This window comes from Leopardus geoffroyi, chromosome A1, assembly GCF_018350155.1.
Source record: "Leopardus geoffroyi isolate Oge1 chromosome A1, O.geoffroyi_Oge1_pat1.0, whole genome shotgun sequence".
NCBI lineage: Eukaryota > Metazoa > Chordata > Mammalia > Carnivora > Felidae > Leopardus > Leopardus geoffroyi.
Window position 1 is genome coordinate 197,092,835 of NC_059326.1, and position 23,099 is coordinate 197,115,933.

At 39.8% G+C, this 23,099-nt stretch overlaps 1 protein-coding gene and 1 long non-coding RNA gene across 11 annotated transcripts in view; both read left to right on the forward strand.

The window, feature by feature from the left end:
* Positions 1-2,637: 2,637 nt before the first annotated feature.
* The window catches only part of CSNK1A1 (casein kinase 1 alpha 1), a 47,946-nt gene continuing 27,484 nt past the window's right edge, over positions 2,638-23,099 (forward strand). For 5 of the 10 annotated variants that reach the window (XR_006701463.1, XR_006701468.1, XR_006701474.1 and 2 more), the window contains exons 1-3: positions 2,952-3,653; positions 4,267-4,373; positions 22,380-22,506. Coding sequence is in view for 5 of the 10 variants with exons in the window: in XM_045437454.1 (XP_045293410.1) it covers positions 3,531-3,653; positions 4,267-4,373; positions 22,380-22,506 (357 nt within the window). In the remaining 5 variants the exon portion in view is untranslated. Of the gene's footprint in view, positions 3,654-4,266; positions 4,374-22,379; positions 22,507-23,099 lie in introns of all 10 variants that reach the window. The other 5 variants (XR_006701477.1, XR_006701478.1, XM_045437462.1 and 2 more) reach the window with 2 other exon arrangements.
* LOC123576548 lies at positions 6,357-9,098 on the forward strand. Its single transcript, XR_006701479.1, has 3 exons — positions 6,357-6,367; positions 7,141-7,146; positions 7,896-9,098. It is a non-coding gene; the product is annotated as an uncharacterized LOC123576548 (long non-coding RNA).

Sequence of the window (23,099 nt, forward strand, 5' to 3'; positions counted from 1 at the left end):
GTGATACGTGTGAAGCTACAGTCCATGGCAAAGCATTTAACAATATGATTACTGAACTAGATGATCTCTAAATTTCTCTGAAGCTCTCAAATTTTTTTTTAGTCTATATTTTTCGTTGTATTTTTAGTGAATTCATGTGATCCAGGAATTGCATTTTGGCACATTTTGGAAGTCTCCCTCCATTATACCAAAGCCGCTGCTGATTCAGTAAGTACAGAATGATTTGTAACTCTAATAGTAGCACTAAAAACAGGTAATTCCTCAATTGCTGAGGTAGAAAATTACCACAAATGATGCATGATTTTAAGGAAAAGGCTGAGTCATAGCCAACACCTAAAAACTTTTATTTTCTACATTAACCCCCCCCCCCCCACAGCTTTTGCCTTCTTAAATCTGACACATTTAAATCTTTAGATGGAATCAACTGAAATCACATTTGAAAAGGCTACAGCTACTCATACGGCATTTTAGAGCATTTTGCTGGAAATTGTCAGTGCTGGAATAGTGACTACGACAGGCAGGAGACAAATCAGGAGGCTCACCAAATATATACATAAAATCATCACCACATCTCAGAGTTGGAAGGTCGTCTAAAAGTCATTTAGACTAGTGAGTACTAGAGTGTTTGATTTTTAAAGCCTATAAAAATTCAAAATAAATAGCAACAACAAAAAAGGAGGGCAAGCATAAACAGGTTGACTTTTAACTTTGATAAGTAAGGGTATGAACAAAAGAACAAAACAACCATCCCCTATTAGGGCCATTTTATAAAAGGTCACTTTAGTTTTTAAAAACTGTTAGCTTTTTTTTTCTTAATGTTTTATTCATTTTATCTATTTACACCCCATGTGGGGCTCAAACTCACCACCTCAAGATCAAGAGTTGCATGCTCTTATGACTGAGCCAGCCAGGTGCTCCTATAAAAGGGCACTTCACTTTTTTAAAATTTATTTTTAATGTTAATTTATTTTTGAGAAAGAGAGAGACAGAGCGCAAGCCGAGGAGGGGCAGAGAGGGAGACACAGAATCTGAAGCAGGCTCCAGGCTCTGAGCTGTCAGCACAGAGCCTGATATGGGGCTCAAACCCATGAATGGTGAGATCACGAGAGCCGAAGCCGGATGCTTAACCAACTGAGCCATCCAGGCACCTAACAGGGCACTTTAATGACATGTGTAGGAAGACAAATATCTAAGAATAAAGTACAACTTGAAATTAAATAAAATCAAAGAAAAATGCATTATATTGCTCTTATTTTCCTAATATCTTTCTGGAAAACTGTTAGACTTGCCCTTGTCCCTACACAGACCTTTGGAAATCCCTAATCCAGTCCATTCCATGCACACCTCTGCCTCCATCCCATCCCATCTCCCATTCCACAATGGAGTTGTATCCTCACCAGACCCCCTCCCCCCTCCAAAAAAAAAAAAAAAATCCCTCTAAATGTATGCCCCATCTGCCCTGTGGGGATCTCCTCAAGGTGTGGAATCCATTAAATTTTGGATGTCTGTGGTAGAAAATCAGCAGAATAGTAGCTATCTCTGGAAACTTCAAGATGCTTACATCTGGCTTTTCTTTTTTTTTAAAGACCAGAATCTAATAGCAAGGAATTTTAAGTAGGCCAACCGTGCTTTAGAGTCACTAAAGGAAAATGTCTAATAGTGCTGATTTGGGAGACAGGCAGGGGGAGTTTAGGTAGCGCATCAAAACTTCATTCTAAACCTTAGGGGATCTGTTTTCACATTCAACATATTTGGACTAGAGCTTTATGAATACAAGTATTTAAGTAGGAATCAGAATCACATGGAGGAATTTTAGTTATCTTTCAGGATGAACCCCATTACTAATTACTTAATCAGCTTTCAAGGTTGCAGTCGGGTCTACATTTTTTTTTCCATTTCCATTTTAATGAAACTATTTTGAGAGATTTCGCTTAAACTTCTACAAGTGGGGTTGGATTCATTCATCAGGGTTTGATTCATATTACAGTTGATAGCATCAGCTTACGGAGCTTTCTTTTGTGATCATTACTACTAACCCGTTTTCTCGGGTCAAATTTTATAAACCAAAATGTGGTCAACATTTTTTAAAATCAACTTATAGTAAAAAGTTTTCCTCTACAAACGTTAACAGTAACATTACAGTTTGCTGTTTTAAACGTTATCAATTTTATTTTTGTGATAGTTATTTCCACCCTGTTTTTTGGATCAGTACTGCAGTTTTGAACATGACCAGTCACTACGGAGTTGTTTTGGAGGCGGGTGGGGGCGGTGGAATAATAACTTCTACATGCAGTTTTCCCACAGTTGTAAATTTTATTCTGTTGACTGATCTGCCACTAAAATTGAGTCGGGTATTGGTTTTTTCCCTGGGGACCAACTGTATCAGTGGAGAAACAACACAAAGACATAGGGCGGCAGGATAACTCCTGCTTCCTTCTTTTCCCTTCCTGTAATATGAGCTTCTCCAACACTCCATAAAGCGCAGAACTCTAATTCTTAAGACTAAAGAGCTAGATAGACTCAGCCAAAACCGGGAACCCTGAACAAACGCAGCCCAGCTACGTCTGCTTTGCTCTTCTCCACCAGAGGTGACAGCCTCTCGCAAAACAGAACTGGGCTGGAATAAGCCGGTCTGAGGGAGTGGCCGGAGGAAAGATCGAAGGTTAAAAAAGGGCCTCAGATAAGGAGCAAAGGTCAGCACCCAACTCCCAAGGAGGCCAGAAGTTCCCATCTTCCACGAAAAACGAAGGTGACTCCTCCCTAACAAGCTCTCGAGGCCGCGGGCCACGGGACCTTTCAGACACCAGGCGGGTTCGACGTGACTGTTTAACAGGTAGCAAGGTTGGAAGAGCCAACAACCGGAAGTGGAAGTGAGCCCCGGGCGGGGGGTGAGGAGAGCCCGTTGCACGCCTGCGCAAGCAGCAGGATTGCATTACGCAGGCGCAGTTGGGCGGTGACGGGGTGACGCTCGAAGCGTGGGCCGCGACTCTCACGGATCCGGTTCCGCCCTCCCTCTGGTTGCCGACCCTCCGGGGCTAGCGCCTGAGATCCCTTTCCCAGAGTGCTCTGCGCTGTGAAGAAGCGGCTCCCGGGGACTGGGGGCATTTTGTGTTGGCTGGAGCCGGAGTAACAAGATGGCGGCGTCGGCGGAGTGACAGGAGTCCCTCCGGGCGGGAGCCGGCGGCAGTGGTGGCAGCGGTATCGCCGCCCTAAACCACCGCGCCCCTTTTCCAGCCCGCGACGTCGCCGTGAAAGCGAGGCAGCGGCGGCCGCCCAGGAACAAGTGGCCCAGCCTGGTAACCGCGAGAACCCCCTCATAAACTGCGGCCTGGCAAAAAGAAGCCGGACTGAGCGGCGGTGATCAGGTTCCCCTTGACCGAGTCTGGGCCCTGTAACGCCTGGAAAGAGCCAGCGCTTGCCGTTTCCTGCCGCCCTCCTCCGCAGCCTGCTCAGTGGACGAGCCCCAGAGCCTCTGTTCTCCCCTCAGAGGTGTCGGGGCTTGGCCCCAGCCTCCATCTTCGTCTCTCAGGATGGCGAGCAGCAGCGGCTCCAAGGCCGAATTCATTGTCGGAGGGAAATATAAACTGGTACGGAAGATCGGGTCTGGCTCCTTCGGGGACATTTATCTGGCGATCAACATTACCAACGGCGAGGTAATCACCTGGGGTGGGGTTCACGACCACGCTGCGCCAGCCCTCACTCCCCACCCCAACCCCCAAAGTGCTCAGGCCTTTCCCCACCGCACGCACGTACTGGGGAGGGGAGTCCAGAGGGAGCCAGTTTTCCCGGCTTAGGAACCTCCCCCGCTCTCTTTCCCTAAAAGGCAAAGAACCCGATAGAAAGGTTGGGAGAACTATGAAGTTTCCCAGCTTGTTGAAAATGCACCTTAATCGAACTTTTTTAAGCCGTCGTTTAAGGTGAGAACGGCAAAACCGTATTTCTGTGATCCCCGTGTTTTTGTCTCTATATGGATTTTTGTTGGGGTTCTTGCTTGCGATCGTCAGTTTCCTTCTAAACCTTTCATTACGTTTTCTGGATGAATCATTTTCCTGCACCTTCGAGGACGTGCCGATTTCGTCACTATCCCCTGAAGAGGCCTTTGAGGCCGGTTGCCTCGTTTTATAATTTGAAAGAGAGCTTTCTCTCTGGGCCTCGTACTTCCCCTTGTAGTCTCGAGTCGGAGCTTTCCTAATGTCTCCCCTCCTTTCCCAAGTGACATTGAATCCTTAGGGATGTTGATGCCATCGTGCCCTCTCTCCCCTGCAGGAAGTGGCAGTGAAGCTAGAATCTCAGAAGGCCAGGCATCCCCAGTTGCTGTACGAGAGCAAACTCTATAAGATCCTTCAAGGTGGGGTGGGCATCCCCCACATACGGTAAGAACCCATAAGCAAACAGGCGGCGCACGGAGGGAAGTACGGAAATGGGGGAAATGGGTAGAGGCAGGTAGGAGCACCGGCGGGATCCGGGCCTTGCTTTGGAGTTTCCTGGGTTTACTATAGCCGGTGGTTTCCTGTGAACCGTGAGACGCCACAATCACTGAGTAAATTTTTAGTTTGCCAACTTCGCGTAGAATTTCACTTTGTTACACTGTGCTCCATTTAGCTTCCGTCATTCTTCCCGAGGCTTTCATTTGCAGTTAAGTGTGCGGGTCGTCTTTGATCCCTACGCGGAAGGGTTGTCTGCTGCTTTCTTTGCGCCGGCACCTCTGATGTTCTTAGGTTTATCCAGGGAAGTGGATTTGAAGCTGCCAAGTGACCGGGTTCGGCCAGTTCGGGTTGCTATTGGAGCTGGCTTGGGAAATGGCTGCTCTTTTGTTGTGTTTTTGTTCCAACATGTCTTCCTCCTCCGCTTAGAAAATGGCGGAACGACGTGACTCAACCACATATTCCTGCCCTTTTCTATGCTGGGGTTCACAAGTGACCCTTCCTTGATTCCCCCTTTAGCAGCCCTGAGTGGATTAAACCTTTGAAAAGCCAAGAATAAAGCTGCAGGCGGCGGTGGGGTCCAAGGAAGGGGATGGCATAATGACAGTCTGTGATCTCTGCAGCAGATGCGACGTGAAATTGTTCAATTATACTATGCGGAATCCCTCATAGTCCCTTTAAAAGTGTTAATTATTCTTTCACGAAGGATAATGTTAGCCGCGCTTCAGTTTGTGCACTAAATTTTTATGAGTAATGGCAAAGGCAGTTTGAGCACTACTGTATTGAAATTGACTCAGATCAGTTGTATTAAAAGGAAGATTAATCACATAACCACAGTGCGGTAAGTAGCTTTAACCTGTTGAGTTACTTGGTCGGTAACTCCTCACATCGAGGAAATTGTAGCCTTTTGGGGATAGGATACTGGCGAAGGTAAATGGTAATAGTGATCAGGATACGAGATGACCAGGCATTGGGGTTTTTTAAAATGGTTAACTTTAATGGTTGTTAATTTGACTTTGAGATTAAAGAGTATCTACCTAGAACAGAGGCCAGATTGTTTAAAGCCAAGCCATTTTTTCAGCAATTACTCAAAAATAACATTTGCAAAAAGAACCAGAGAGAGCTAAAAACTGAGTGGAATCATAGTCACTGTAATCTCTTTTTCTATTCCACTTTATATTTCTTATGAATTAAGGACTGGATTGCATACATTAATTCAGATGTGGAAACAATCAGAGTAATAAGGATAGTATTATATCCTTAAAAATCTCCAATGCTGGTAGATATTTTTGGTTGTAAGTGATAAATCATTTATTTTATAAGATAGATAATGTGAAATCCAACATGATGGAAGATTTTAAGTGATTCCTATTCCCCACCCTCCCTCCCTTTTTTTAAATAATTTTATTACATTGTCTAGTTTTTTTCTCCCTCAAAATAAAAAGTCAATTGCATTAGCCCCAAAGTTTTAAACTCCTTTCCTTTTGCCTTTAAACACACCTCTCCACTTCTGGCCCCACTGATTTGCTTTCCATCCCTGTAGTTTAACCTAGAATTTCACATACACATAGTCATACAGTAGTATGAGGTCATTTGTGTCTGACATCTCTCATTTAGCATAATGCTCTTTAGATTCATCCATGCTGGGAGGTTTTATAAATTTCACAAATCAGGTTGGATTTAACATATTCAGAATAATTTTCAAAAAGCATTAAGCATCTGGCATTTTCAGCGCTAAACCCTTTTATCTGGTAGCCTTTATTTAAGAACAGTGCTGGGGCACCTGGGTGTCTCAGTCGGCTGAGCGTCCGACTTCGGCTCAGGTCATGATCTCAGGGTTCATGGGTTCGAGCCCTGCTTTGGGCTCTGTGCTGACAGCTGAGCCTGGAGCCTGCTTTGGATTCTGTGTCTCCCTCTCTCTGCCCCTCCCCCACGTGTGCTCTGTCTCTGTCTCTCTTTCTCTCTCTCTCAAAAATAAATAAAATGTAAGAAAAAATTTTTTAAGAACAGTACTGACATAGACCAACAAGAGCAATGCTTAATATACTGAATAAGCACATGAATAAATGAAATTGTGAGCAAAATAATAGGCATCTATTATAAGATGTTGAGTGCAGAGAGAGTTGTAGTTATAAACTGGGTGGAGCTAAAGAGAGATTAACCTGGCTTTCAAATTAACGCTTCCTGGGAGAGGTGATGGTATTTCAGGATCTGGCTTTAAGGAAGAAAGCTTGGTTGAACTGGTTGGGGAGGGCATCCAAGAATACCGGGTGGCTTCTGGGAGTAGTCTCTAATGCAGAAAGTAGTAATTGGATGAGGGTGGGGAAAGAGTAAATTTGTTTTAGGAGTGGTAGACTCTGGTACATAGGAACAGTAGTGTTCATTAGCTATAAAGTGTGAGAGAACTGTTTTTCTGCTGAAGTGAAAAGGGTAAGAAAGACTTACATAAATTCTTTTTTTGGGTGGTTATAACTTCCCACCCCTTCATTTTGTTTCCCACTGTTTCCATGTTACCTATATATAGCATATATACAATAAATATTTACTTGGTAAATATTGAAGTAAATTGATATTAGTTTATTGAGATGAAATAAAGTAGTCTGTGTGTTATCCTATGTTTTAGATGGATATAAATATAAAACATTTAGATTTTGGGTGCCTGGCTGGCTCAGTCAGTAGAGCATGTGACTCTTGATCTCGAGGTCATGAGTTCAAGTCCCATGTTGCACATAGAGCTTACTTTTAAAAAATTTGGAATTTGCTGCAATTACATTTAACTCATTTTCTTCCCAGCCTCCCCACCAATTTATTTTAAGATACTTTGGGATATCCTAAAACAAGGGCTCAAAATTACCTGGCCCACATAGCAGACCTAATTAAAAAATAGTAAGGGAACTGTTGTTCTACTGAAGCATAGCATCCAGTGCTGGTGTAAAGACCAGGAATGAGGGTGGTGTTCACTCCATATTTTTAAGAAACTAGGGTCATTCTTTAGTTGAGAAACTAAAATCGTTAATTGACTTCTGGAAGCTTGTTAAAAATTACTGTATTTTTCTCTCCCTCCGCCTCTGCCCCTCCCTCTCTCAAAATAAACAAACATCTAAAACATTATTTAATAATTACTGCATTTCTTTTACAACCTTCTGTTTGTGCCCCTCAATTTGAATTGAATTAACATGATCTTTAAAGAAGGATTTATGCTATCAAGCTCTAGATTTGTCATGGGATATTGACAGAGTGGTCTGGGGTCAGTCAATCCTTTAACCTCTTTGGGCCTACCAGTTAGTTTCCTCATCTAGGACATGCAAAGAGGATTTTACCAAGTTAGTAATTTTCTAATTCTGTTGGGATAGGAAAGGAAAATAGTGGACAGAAAGGTTTAGGGTTTCCTACTCTTCTAGAAAAACAATTTTGCATACTGAGCTTTTGGGTAGGATTTTATTTGAACAAGGTACCCAACCTAAATAGAAGTTGTTGACCTAGTTGATCTCAGAACTGCCAGCTCTGAAATTTTAAGATGACTTTTCAGTCATGTAGGTTTTACCTTTGAATCTTAGTTTGGTGTAGAAACCCCACTCAAGGCTATTAAAAATGCCATCTGCATCAGATAAACTATCAGTACCATTTAGGAGGAAGTAAATTAATGGAATATATTTTTTTTTTATTGGAAAATAAAGAAGATGGGAAGGGGCATGAGAGAATTGTTGCCTTATTTTTTTAACCATTTTGTTTTTTTGCTCTCTCTGAATCTGAAGAATTATAGAAGATATTTATAAAGTACTAGTTAATCCTTACTCTTCAGTGTTAAAAGCAGCTTAAATTTTAATCTTAGCTTTTTTGGCACTGAGCATATATCTTGCAAATAAGTTCTAATGCTGTTATCCGAGAACAAAGATGCCATCTGTACTGGATAGGTCTTTATTTGTTACAGATCACTGGATGCATAAAAAATGTGATTTTTAACTCAGGGTAACTGAATCCACAATATACTAAACATGCTTTATGGTGGCTTATAATGGGTTTCTAGTTATGGAATAATGTAATGATGCTTAAGTAGCATTAAGTAGCAGCATTCGTGAGCTGCATGAAACCTGAGAGATATAGCTGATACCTCAAGGCAAATTAGACTACTGATTCTCAGAAAGGTTACTAGAGTCTCCTAACTCCTAATTTTTCTGAGCCATTTTTATCTTTATGTCAAGGTCAAATCATGCCTGTTCACATACTTCACACCTTTTCATGTGACGCTACAGAGCCATACTATGCCTCCTTCAGTTTATGGCATTTGGTCTCAGAGAAACTGAAAATCTTTTCTGTAAATACAAGTTACTTATTGTTTGTATCATTTAACTAGATGCTAATAATTTTTATTGCCCTCTTTGGCTCCATGGATTGCAGGATGAGAACTTTTGTTGGAGAGTATTGATTTGTAGCTTAAATAGAAGTAAATACTTGTGAGCCCATGTATAGAATATGTACTTTAACTACCTTAGCTTTAATCATTTTTAGAGCTAGATCATTTTGTTTCAGAGTACCTAAAGTATCAGTTAATGAGGTTTTTCTCCTGATTTGTCAGTGTATAGTAAGGAACTTTAAATTTTTTTTTTAATGTTTATTCATTTTTAAGAGAGAGAGAGAGAGAGCGCGCGAGCAAGCAGGGGAGGGGCAGAGAGAGAGGGAGTCACAGAATCGGAAGCAGGCTCCAGGCTCTGAGTTGTCAGCACAGAGCCCAATGCCGGGCTCGAACTCATGAACCTCAAGATCATGACCTGAGCTGAAGCTGGACGCTTAGCCGACTGAGCCACTCAGGCGCCCCGCCCCATAAGAAGCTTTAATGTCCAGAAGTCTATAAATGTTATAAATTGAATTTGAAACAAATGTTACGAATGGAATCATTTAAGCTTTTTTTGGTATGTTATTATCCGTCCTTAACTTTAACAGTTTTTCTGAGGTTAGGTGAGTAGCTTTCAAACCAAAAATGACTACTTAGTTAAAATGATGGGTTTTGTCACTGTTTTTGTTTCCAAAACAATGTCAGGTGGCTTGAAATTTAAATAATCAGTAATCACATAACATGGACTAATGCATGTTTTAATGATTTTTTAAAAAACTGAGATGTAACTTAAGAAAATGAAATGTAATTTATATACAGTAAAATGCATAGCTTTTAATGTGCCATCAAATGAGTTTTGACAAATGTATACGCTGGTATAACCCACACTCCCTATTGAGATAAAGCATATTTGATTTTTTAAAACATTTGTTTAATGTTTATTTATTTTGAGAGAGGGAGAGTGGGGGGAAGGGCAGAGAGAGGAGAGAGAGAATCCCAAGCAGGCTCCGTGCTGTCAGCATGGAGCCTGAGCCGGGGCTTGATCCCACAAACCATGAGGTCATTACTTGAGCCAACAAAACCAAGAGTTGGACACGTAACCCACTGAGCCACCCAGACACCCCTGATTTTTTTTTTTTTTAATACTGCTAATCCTTGGTAAACTACATTTTGTGACAGGGTAGGTTTTTTTTTTTTTTAAGTTGGTCTTTTGGATTATTTTTACATAGTTTTTTTCTGAATATGATGTTGATTTGTCCACATGCAAGACTACAGGTTAGTAATCTTTTTAGCACCACACAGTATGCTGTACAACTTGTCTAATGAAATAATCAGGTGGGAGTGATGAACAGTGAGTGGCAATTGAGATCTTAGCCTTATTCTCCTTAGAGGAACCAGAATACTGCCTCTTCCTTTTCTGAAAGTCCTCGGTGGGATATGTTTTAATGGGGACCTTGGCAGTATTGTACAAAAAGATTTAGCTGTAGAGTACATTCTGATCCTCAATGTAAAGGGAAATGGAAAGCGCTATATGAGAGTCAAGAGTTAGAGATCTGCCTGTGATGTCATCTAGGTTTAAACCTAGAATGAATTCTAAAATTTGTAATGTCAGCTTTCATTTATAAAAGGGATTTTGTAGGATTAACTAGGTCTTAAGAAGTTTTCTAATGCATTGTATAAATTGATGGGATCAGTAGGCTAAAATACGGCTCTTCTATTCTCTGATGCAATAATTTTCTCTAACTTTAATATGTAGTTGTCTTAATTTATGATGTTGATACATACTACTGAAACAACTGGGTAGTTTGTTGAATTCAGTTTGGCTAAACATTCCTTTTCCATCTGTGTGCAAGAAAGAAAAGTAGAATCGACTGGACGTTGTACATGGTCTGTGTCATTACAACAGTCCTGTAATGGGGGTTTCGTACAAAGTGTGAGAGTGAGGGGTTAATTTGCCTAAAGTCACACAGCTAATGTGTTGTTTAAATAGATCTTACTGCCTCTTCAGACTGTGCCATTGGTTCCCAAACTTTGCTGCACATTGGAGTTACATGGAGAGCTTTAAAAAAAAAAAATTGACACTTGGCTCCTAACCTTACATATTTTGTTTTATTTCTTTATTTTTAAATTTTTTTTAAGTTTATTTATTTTGAGAGAGAGAGAATCCCAAGCGGGCTCTATACTACCAGTGCAGAGCCTAATGCGGGGCTCACACTCTTGAACTGTGAAATCATGACCTGAGCTGAAATCTTAAAAGTCCGATGCTTAGTGGACTGAGCCACCCAGGCACCACTTACATGTTTTGATTTATTGGGTTTGGGGGTATGCCTTAAGCATCAAGAGTTATAAAAGCTCCCCAGGTGATTCTGATGTGCAACAGAGTTTTTGGAACCATTTTACTGCACCATATTTCAAGGTTATAGTGCTTCCCTGCTCACAACCCACCAAGTCCCATCTTTCTAGAACTACAATTTGATAAGACTTATTTACCTCCTCCTGTGAATTGGGTTAATTCAGGAAATCTTATACTAAGAAACATGGCACTGGAAAATACACTGTAATCCCATACAATCAAATGCTTTGATTTCTGAAAAGTATCTAACACCAGTATTTGAAATCATTTTTGTACTCACATGTCTCAGATACATTCCACAAGAAAGCATTCTAGAAATTTCTGGAGGGAAAGAACCATGTCTCGCTGACTGAGGTATCTTCTACGTTTCTTAGAATAGTGTTGGGTAAAAAAGGCACTAATGATTCATAATAATGAAATTCTGCTTTATTTTATTTATGTGCATTTCCTTTTTTAATGGAACCCTGTAGAAAGTTTGCTTCTACACATTTATAAAACTTCAGGAATACCTGATGCATGCATAGCTCCTAGTGGGAGTATTTATCATCTCTGTAGTACTTAGTATTTCTTAAGTATTCAGCTGAACTCCGTAGCTGGCTGCCAATTTACAAATGGAAATGTGATTGTACTAGTTCCTTCAGCTTTGAATGGTGTGTAAAACTACTACCATGTTATTAAATGCTAATGTCCATGAATTTCACAGTGAAGTCTTGCTGTTGTGGACATTTATCAAGTTAAGTATCTATTAATATCTCTTAGTATTTCTTAGTGGTGTTGGCCTTTTGCAATTTCTTTTGGTTCTAGATCAACATAAGGACTTTGCAACTTTTGTACTGGAGGATTTTTAAGGGGGACAGGGTGCTGACCGTGGCTAAGCACACATCGTATAGGTCATCCATACGTTTCATTTGTTCATTTGTGCCTTCATTAAGTGTATAGTGGAGAGATGTGCAAATTAACCTGAAATTGAGGTTTACTATATTTCACCTCACCTGGAAGCTACTCTTAAGTATTTAATCTGTTGTATTTGCCTAGACTGCCAGACTATTCTGTCCTTAATGTGACTTTCACGGAAAGGAGAGTGTAAGATCTGATTATAAGCTGCTTGTTGGAAGGTAATAGCATGAAATTATTGTAAGTTTTAAGTGTCAATTTCCAGGTCTTTTAGTTGTATTAGAAGTGTCTAATACATTGTTCTTGGTAACAACTAAATTAATGAAATTCTCCTAAGCAGACTGGAGTTTATACCTTTACATAAATACCCTTCTTTTCCTTTCCTTTACTCTGCTGTTCTTTATGTATTGAGGTCAGATTGTTTCCTTTTTGGCTGTTTGCACTTGATTACAATTATTCTTTTTTGTTGTTGTTTGTTTAAGAGCAAGTGGGGGGGGCAGAGGGAGAAAGAGTCTTTCTAGTTTATTTATTTTGAGAGAGCGAGTGGGGGAGAGGGGGGCTGGGGGGGGGAGGGGGGAGAGAATCCCAAGCAAGCTCCGCATCGGTAAGTGCAGAGCCCGATGGTGGGGCTCGAACCCACGAACCATGAGATCATGACCTGAGCCCGAATCAGGAGTCCAGCTCTTAACTGACTCAGTCACCAGGCACCCAGTTATAATTATTCTTACCAGAGAGTTCCACTTACTGAAATCCTGGTGTTCCCATTTCGAAACTCCATGATATTAATACTTTGTATCCCTCTTAAAGAACAGAGTAAGGTTAGCTTCTACTCTTCTAATGAAAGCTCAAATGTTCAAAAGTGTCTTGGTGAACTGAATAAATTTCACAACACCTCCTACAATATTTTCTAGAGGATAAGCAAGAATTTCTTTCAGTCAAGAAACATATGAGTACCTACTATGTGCCAGGCATAGTTTAAAATACTGGGCACATTTCAGTTAGAGACAAATTTTGTGAGACTTCCATTCTTTTTGAGCATATGCCATGCATTTGGCATATAGTTGTGAATTTGTCTCTCTTGCTGAAAATTAAGAGGAAATGTATAAATCTCGGTGTGGATATGTTTCCTTAACATCAAAGGGATGGTATCTTGAGTATTAGCCCACAATAGTACCCTGAACCATACATAATTATTACTTACTAGAGCTTGTTAAAGATGCCTGCAGTTTCAGATACATAGTAGGTGCTTAATAAGTATTGAATCAGACATTGGAGGAACAGATTTGGGGGAAAAACTTTTTTTTTAAAGATTTTAAGTAATTTCTACACCCAATGTGGGGACCTGAACCCACAGCCTGGAGATCAAGAGTCTCATGCTCTACTGACTGAGCCAGCCAGATACCCCTGGAGAAAGAACCTTTAAGGAGGTAATTTACATACATAAACCACCTATTTCAAGTGTACAGTCGATTGGTTTTTAGTGTATGTACAGAGTTGTGCAACCATCACCATAACCTGATTTTAGAATATTTTCATCATCCCCAAAAGAAACTTGAACCCATTAACTAACAGTCACTGGCCATATCCTGTCAGCCCTAGACAACCACTGATCTACTTTGTTTCTACTTAGAATGCTCTTTTAAAAATTTGATAAAGCCTTTATAATTGGTATTATGAAAGCTGTAGGTATATTGTCCACTTCTCCACATGCTGTCTTCCAGTAATACTACTACCGATATTAGAGCAGTGACAGTAAGGACTGACAGAAATCAGATCATTTGTGATCTTTTTTTTTCTTTAAGTTCATTTATTTATTTAGAGTGAGAGAGAGTGAGCAAGTATGAGTAGGGGAGGGGCAGAGAGAGAGCGAGAGAAAGAATCCCAAGCAGGCTCTGCCAGCCTAGAACCCAGAGTGGGGCTTCAACCCATGAACCCATGAGATCATGACCTGAGCCAAAACCAAGAGTCAGATATCCAACCAACTGAGCCACCCAGGCCACCCTCATTTGTGATCTTTGAAATATAATTCTGGGTAGTATGGTGAGAATGATAACTATTTTGCTGGGAATCGAGAAAAAAAATGAGAGTGAGATGGCAGATGGAAACTAGGTTTTCAACAAGTTAACTGGTAAGCAAGAAAAAAGGTGACCTTGTTTCACTGTGTCCCAACCATGCTGGCTACTTCCAGTTTGTTGTGAATGCCAAACTTCAGGCACCCTCCTAACTCCCATCCATCTCTTTACCTGGCCATCAGCCATCTTACACTTCAGGGATCAACCATGCTTGTAGGAAAATGCTTGTCAGAAAAGGTAGATTGGGTTGCCATAATTGGGGCCCTCTCAGCACTGGGCTCTCCATCAAATGTGTTACTTATTTATTTGCATACACACACTGCTGTAAGCTATGAAAGCAGGAATTATTTGGTTTTGTCTTGTTAGATACCATAAATACTGCTTGTATCAGTAAATGGTACCTTTAGTACTGGGTAATGAATGATATGTACCAAAGCACATTTTTTGGTTTTGTGTTTTTATAATTTTTTGGGTTAAGGAACATTTATGCATCTTTGAAGGCAAAGGGCAGGGAACAAGGAGACTGAGAAATATGAAAATTTTATAGCATTAATTCAAGGATCTTGGGGACGATATTGTCTGCAAGGGATTAGTAGTAGCAGTTAGAAGGGTTAGGATGGAGAACAAAAGCGTCTTAGTTGACAGTAGTATTGCTGAGCACAACATACATTTCATGCCCAACTTTTCAGATCTTACTCTGCGGTGTCTTTACCTTAAAAATTGGGTTTTGAGGAAGAGGGGAATAGGTGAAACAAGTGATGGGAATTAAAGAGTACACGTACGATAAGCATTGACAGTGTATAGAATTGTTGAATCACTGTATTGTACACCTGAACCAACTAAAACACTGCATGTTAACTATACGAGAATTAAAATAAAAAACCTAATAAAATTTAAAAGAACCCAAAATGGTTTTGAAACAGGGATTCTTAATCTGGTACAGATATTCCTCACTCTACCCTCTCAAGTGGTAGCTAGGGGAAACAATGACATCTTTATTCTCATGAACTTCTAACCGAATCTAGTAAGATGGTCCCAGACTTCAGATCGTTTGACTGACATATGATTTTTAGACTTTACGGTAGTGTGAGAGTGATACGCATTTAATAGAAACCATACTTTGAATTTTTGAGTTTTGATCTTTCCCCAAGCTCGCAGTATGTGGTATGACTCTCGGGAGGTTCCTGGGCAGCAGCAATGAGGTAGCTCCAAGTCAGCTAGGTGCTCATGAGGATAAACACCTGGTACATTTACAACTGTTTATACTCCTGCAACCGTTCTGTTTCCCCTTTCCATGCAGTACTTAACAAATTACATGAGCTGTTGAATACTTTATTGTAAAATAGGTTTTGTGTTAGAGGATTTTGCCCAGCTCTAGGCTAAACTTAAGCATTCTAAGTACGTTTAAGGTAGGCTAGGCTAAGTTATGGTATTCGGTATATTATGTGTATTAGGTGTATTTTTGACGTAGGATATTTTCAACTTGTGATGGGTTTATCAGGACATAACCCCATGGTAAATTGGGGAAGATCTATTTCTATTATAAATGTAGGCAAGAAATCTCCACTATCTTTAGCAGTGCCTTACGGCTTTATCACCATATTTCCATAACACATTATTGTTGCAGAAATCTCAGAATATTGTTTACAGTCATTGCTGCTTCAGAATTATAGTATTAATTAGATTTGCCCGTATATCATTATTTAATGCATTAATAAAGATACGTTACTGTATCAAATTTAAGTACTTTCATTGTAGTGAAATTTCCCCGTAATTTTCATTTTTAATGTTGTGTATTTTCTGCATTTAAAATACTCTGAGGAGTCCATAGACCGTCAGACAAGCCAAGGTGGGAGCTCCGCAGCACCAAAAAGTTTTAAAATTTTTGGTATAGAACGAGTTGTTCCACCTCCATTCTCCAACTTGTTTGGACAAGTTCTTTGTCATTGTGGCTGAATAACATTTAATGCAAGGTTGGTCATTCATTTGGTAGATTTCCAGTATTTCCTTTTTTTCCCCCCAATATTTATTTTCTTTTCCCTTTTTAGCCTTGTTTAATTCCCAGTTAGTTCCATGTTTATTAATGCCCTCCCCAGGCTTGTGAGACTGTAAAGGTGGGAAAATCAGCCAGTTAAAAAAGGTTGAACAGTTCTAAGAAAGAATTGAAAGATTGAATTAATATCTAAAATTTCTTGAGATCATCATATTATCAGCTACTACTTTGATTGCCATCCCTACAGCTAAAACTTTAGTTACTTCATGTCTAAGTAAGTTGCCAGTATGGAGAAATCCATCTAATCTGTGTGTGTGTGTTTGTAGTTCTGTGTATTCCGAGTGTTTTCTTTCTTAAACCTGATTCTTCAGTTTCCTACAGTAGCCAAATGGTATTGAGTGTCTTTTCTCTAGTGAAAATGCCCTGGATCTCAAACCATTTTAGAGGTATTTCTGCAAGTTATAAATCCAAAGGATTATGGATAAAAATTACGTGTTGCTAGCCTTTTAAAATCTGGATTGCATTTTAAATGTGAAATTGCAAGAGAAGGAATAGATGGATGCTCTTGCATTTTTGGTGGCAGGTCATTAAATTCTAGGTGTCTTGTATTAAAAATAAAATAAAGGCTACAAATCTACAGAGCATTTATGGCCAGGGAAGCTTAAGGAGAATGAGAATTATACAGCAATCTTGTTTATTGAGAATTAATAGAAAACCAAGAGGTAACCCATATTTAGTTCTGTGTCTAGTTCTGTTTCAGAAAGGGCTGAAGAGTTACCATGAATGAGAATGTAGTCGAACCTGTCTTGCATTATTGGTTCTGTTTTCGTGATGAATGCCACTAATAAGATGGAGCTTAATAAGTACTGACAGTTTTAGGTTAGAAGTTACAGCATCTGACTCAAGTTCACAGATGCCTGCAGCTTCCAGAAGTAATCAAATGAACACACTACCAGAAGGATTTGAGACTCTTGTATTTAAATGGAGAATAGTGGGGTTGTATTGTGGTTGAGAGTGCCCCTCTGTTAGAGTCTGGTAATTTAGGGTTGTGGGGAGGGGAATCAGAAAGATTGTACTAGACCAGATCCATCCATCCATCCTTCCTTCCTTCCTTCCTTCCTTCCTTCCTTCCTTCCTTCCTTCCTTCCTTTCTTTCCCTCTCTCTCTCTCTCTCTCTTTCTTAACTTTTTTAATGTTTGTTTATTTTCGAGAGAGAGAGTATGAGCAGGGAAGGGGCAGAGAGAGGGAAATACAGAATCTGATGCAGGCACCGGGCTCTGAGCTGTCAGCACAGAACCCGATGCGGGGCTGGAACCCATGAACCGTGAAATATGACCTGAGCCAAAGTCGGATGCTTAACCAACTGAGCAAGCACCCAGGTATACCATCCGTAGATTAGATCTTATTTTCTACCCTCACAAAAAGGAACATAAAGATTGGATGATGGTAAGTTGGCAAGAAAATAAGTTTGATAGACCATGTCTTGAGACTGGAGATGCTATCTTACAGCACTGATTCGACACTCATACTTTTTAGTGTTCAGTAAAGACTTTGAGACCTTGAGATTATTGACCTGAAGATGGGAAGGTAAAAGGCACAGGAACAGACCTGTACCAGTTGAGAATATCACCTTTAAATATCTATTTATATACATATATATATATATATATATATATATATATATTGTTTTTTTTTTAATTTTTATTTTTTAAGTTTATTTATTTTGAGAGAGAGAGGGATAGAGAGCGAGAGCTGGAGAGAAGGGGAGAGAGATGCAGGTTTCAACATTCTTAGTGTGGAGCCCGACGTGGGGCTTGAACTCCTGAACCATGAGATCATGACCTGGGTCAAAACCAAGAGTCGGAAACTTAATTGAGCCACACCAGGACCCCTATTTATTTGGGGGGGGGGGTGGAGGTAGGGAGAGAGAACGTGTGCGCAAGAGACCCGCCTCCAAGTGGGGGAAGAAGAGGGGCGAAGAAAGCCTGAGAGCGAGAATTCCAAGCAGGCTCCACGCTCAGCTGAAATGGGGCTAGAACTCCCAAACTGAGTCATGACCTGAGCTGGAATCAAGAGTTGGACGCTTAACTGACTGAGCCACCCAGGCGCCCTGAATGTAACTTTTAAACTTTTGTAATTACTTGGTTAATTTGAATCAAAGATGAGTAGAGTCTTCCTGATGATTTTATACTTGGCAGTACAGAGTGTTTTTGTATTCCTTGTTTTGTTTTCCTCATCTGCCACATCAAGCACTCCTTAGCCTGTTAGAGCCTGTAATATGGCTTTTCATTCTTTAGTTCAGCAAATGTTACTGAGCATTCCCTGCGGGCAAGGCATTGTGCTGGATACTGGGAGTGTAGGGTTCTGAACAGGACAAATACAGTGGCTGCCCATGTTGTATTAGTCTGGATTCTCCAGAAAAGAGAACCACTGGATTATATATAGATATACAGAAATATTTATTATGAGGCATTGGCTCACACCTGTGGAAGCAAAGAAGTACCATAGTTTGCGGTGTGCAAGCTGGGAGGCCCAGGAAAACCAGCAGTGTAGTTTGGTCCCAAGCCTAAAGGCCCAAGAACCAGAGGCATGGACATCCAAGGGTAGAAGTCCCAGCTCTGACAGAGTGAATTTTCCCTTCCTCTGCCTTAGTTTTATTCCCTTTTTTATTCAAGCCTTCCACTTTAGGAAAGGTGATCTCTACTTATTCTATTATTCAAATGCTAATCTTGATTCAGATGCTAATCTCTGGAGACACCCTCACAGACACCCCAAAATAATGTTTTACCAGCTATCCCAGCATCCCTTAGTCCAGTCAATTTGATGCATAAGATTAACCATCACACCAATCAAACTAATAGTCTAAAGGGGAAGACCTACATGAAACAAGTTTTCTGTTATTAACTATCTTAGGCGTAGAGATAGAACGTATTTGGTTGCTTTAAGCTGAACTGAATACTTATGGTAGTTATACTGATTTATAGTTCTTGGAAGTCCTTAGGTATTGTAGCAATACCTATTTCATGGGGCGCCTGGGTGGCTCAGTTGGTTAAAGCGTCAGACTCTTGACTTTGGCTCAGGTAATGATCTCATGGTTGGAGTGGGTTTGAGCCCCATGTCAGGTTCCATGCTGACAGTGCAGAGCCTGCTTAGGATTATCTTTCTCTCTCTCTCTGTCTCTCTCCCTCTCTCCCTCTCTTCCTCTCTCTCTCTCTCTCTCTGTCTCTAAATAAACTTAAAAAAAATGTTCGTCATTTTATTTTCTAAGGGTTTTTTTATTTTCATAAAGAGATTTCTCAGAGAAAAGAAAACCCTAGCTTCAACCCTCCAACTATAACACTTCTAACTGGTCGCCATGTCCTTGTCTCTCTTCTTGCCCATGCCTAGGATGCCCTTTTCTACCTTCCCTATCAAAATATTATCAACTTTGTCAGGATCTAACTGGTAACAGACTATTTCACAAGGTTTCTTTGGAAGGATTTAATTCTTATTGATCTTTTGGTTTTCTGAATTATTTAGGCATTTTTTTTTTTTTTTTTTTTTGTCAGCCTCAGTGACTTGTGCATGTATTTTCTTACATTTCTGCTTTTTATTTTCTTAATTTTTAAACTAGGTTTAGTTTAGATATCGGTTTTGGAGGAAGGGACATGAGAGCAAAGAGGTGGACTTTGCCTTCTCTAAGCATCTTCTTCAGACCTTAAGGTAGATTTTTTTCGTGCTCTAAATGGTTATATACCTTCAGTCTACTTCATTGATTGTTCAGGCAACACTGAGTCTGAAGGCATTGATTTGAAACAAATGGAAAATGAGACTCCTGCACTTTTTTTTTTTAACTTTTCATCTATTGCTTGTTTTTTTTTTTTTTTTTCATGTTTTGAAACTTAGTAAGAATAAGGTCCAAATCAAATCAGTTCTTTTTTTTAATCTAATAGGTATTTGAGTACCTACGTTGTTTTGTGTACATCACTTTATCATAGTGTACTTACTAGCAACGTATATTATACTCACATAAAAAAGGCACCAGGATATTGTATTGTCGAAGGGTTTGATTGTGGATATAAGTAGTATCCCAGTGGCTATGGGAATTCTGTGAAATAGGAGACCAGTGTGGAACAGACTACTTAAGGAAGACTTCTTTGGTATCTGGGTATTAAGATTTTGAAATTGAAAGTAGAGAGTTAGAAGCTAGTTTAGAATAGAAGTGGAGGGGCGCCTGGGTGGCTCAGTTGGTTAAGCGTCCCGACTTCCATTCAGGTCATGATCTCATGGTTCGGTTCGGTTCGGTTCGTGAGTTTGAGCTCAGCATCAAGCTTTGTGCTGACAGCATGGAGCCTGCTTGGATTCTTTGTCTCCCTCTCTCTGCCCCTCCCCCCCCCACCTCTCTTTCTTTCAAAAATAAATAAACATTAAAAAAAGATAGAAGTGGGAAACATGGAGGTGACGGTAGGAACTGAGTAAGTAGCTTTTAGATAAGTAGTAGACTGTTCCGGGCTCCTCATCTGTGTGGTATCAGTTTTTATTGGAGTTAACGAAGAAATTATTCCAGTGTAGTTGTAAAATAACTTGTTCTTAAAAAATTTTCTTTTATACTGGCCAATTTTTTCAAGCAGAATTAATAATCTAGAGAAGTTTAAAATTTATACATTTTTTTTTAATTTTTTTTTTCAACGTTTATTTATTTTTGGGACAGAGAGACAGAGCATGAACGCGGGAGGGGCAGAGAGAGGGGGAGACACAGAATCGGAAACAGGCTCCAGGCTCTGAGCCATCAGCCCAGAGCCCGACGCGGGGCTCGAACTCACGGACCGCGAGATCGTGACCTGGCTGAAGTCGGACGCTTAACCAACTGCGCCACCCAGGCGCCCCTGAGAAGTTTAAAATTTAAATGGTAGTGCTTATTTTTAGGAAGGTACCCTTACCAGAAATACAGGCATATAGGAACTTGAAATCATTTATTATAGTGATTCCTAGCCCTTGGAATCTCTAAAATTAAAAGTAGATATTCCTGGAGTTTTTGGAGACAAATTGTGTATTTATCCACAGTAATAAAGCATTGGATAATTAAAACAGGGCTCCAGTTAAAAGCAAATGTCATCTTTGTTGTAATACTGGTTATTTTCTGTAATTAAGCAAAAATGTGACTACTTTTTTAAAAAAAGAGCAAGTAATTATTGATTAAATACAACATGGTAGTAAATGGGACAGGAGTTCTAAAATAAAAGAGATCTTTGCTTTGTAAGACCAGTATAGTTTCCTTCATTTCTTCAACTAGGAAGTAGTATCAGATGAGATTAAGGAATTTGCTAAAGGTCATAGGAATCAGTGGCAGATAGGCATAGAATTCAAATGGTTAAGGTTACCTGCAAATTCTTTTTTTCCCAAAGTTTTTATTAAATCTCAGTTAACATATAGTATAATACTGGTTTCAGGAGTAGAATTTAATGATTCATCACTTATATGTAATACCCAGTGCTCATTACAAGTGACCTCCATTAATACCCATCATCCGTTTATCCCATCCAACCTCAGTTATCTGTAGTTAAGGGTTTCTTATGGCTTGTCTTCCCCTCTCCCCTCTTTGCCCCCTTCCCCCATGTTCATCTGTTTTATTTCTTAAATTCTGCATATGAATGAAATCATACTTGTCTTTCTCTGACTCATTTGCTTATTATTAGCACAGTACACTCTAACTCCGTCCACATCATTGCAAGTGGCAAGCTTTCATTCTTTTTGATGGCTGAGTAATATTCCATTGTGTGTGAGAGAGAGTGTGCATGTGTGTATATGTACATAACACACACACACCTTTATCAGTCAGTGGACATTTGGGCTCTTTCCATAATTTGGCTATTGTTGATAATGGTGCTATAAACATTGGGGTGCAGGTGTTTCCCCCATGAATCAGTATTTTTGTGTCCTTTGGGTAAATAACCTAGTTGTGCAATTGTTGGGTCATAGGGCAGTTCTATTTTTAACTTTTTGAGGAACCTAACTAGAAAAGTAAAGCCATCTTTTTTTTTTTTTTTAATGTTTACTTATTTTTGAGAGAGATAGCATGCACATGAAGGGGAGGGGCAGAGAGAGAGAGAGAGAGAAGGAGAGAGAGAAACCCAAGCAGGCTCTGCACTGCAGCCCCAATGTGGGGCTCTAACCATGAACTGCAAGATCATGACCTGAGCCATAATCAGTCACCTGGGCATCCGGAGAAGTAAAAACTATCCTATTATTAGGGCTTAAGAATTTTGAAAATTTAGTGATATTAAATGATAATCAGCTTTTCATAAAGCCCTCTCTTTTCCCCTTTTGTTAGGTGGTATGGTCAGGAAAAAGACTACAATGTGCTAGTCATGGATCTTCTCGGACCCAGCCTCGAAGACCTCTTCAATTTCTGTTCAAGAAGGTTCACAATGAAAACTGTACTTATGTTAGCTGACCAGGTATGTGAAATGTGGATGAAAATAAAAATTGAGAATACTACTATTTAACTGTAATGTAAATTTTCATAAACCAGTGTGTATAATCCTGTGTGTCAATCTTATGTTCAGCAAAAAAAAAAAATATATATATATATAGGTTGTGCTCACTCAAGTGTACTTTTCTCTAACACAACTTAAAGATGTTTTCCTGTGGTCATAGGATAGAAATGGATTATATTCGTTTGTTATTCACCTGTAGAAAAGTACATTTCAAGCTGTTACATCAGATGCAGTCTGTTTCAGTGTAGAATATAGCAGGTTTCTTTATAAGATTTTTGAAAGGGCTCAGTATATATGGAGAGAAATATAAATATGTAGAAGTTTTGGATAAGTGAATTGGATGTTGTACATTATGTGTGGGGCCCTCAGGAAAGCTGCATATATATTTTTTTAACTTTTCATACTTTTTTTAATGTTTATTTTTGAGAGTGAGTATGAGCAGGGGAGGGACACAGAGAGGGGGGGACAGGATCTGAAACAGGCTCTGCTGACAAGGGCTCGAGTTCACAAACCTGTGAGATCATGACCTAAGCCGAAGTTGGACACTTAACTGA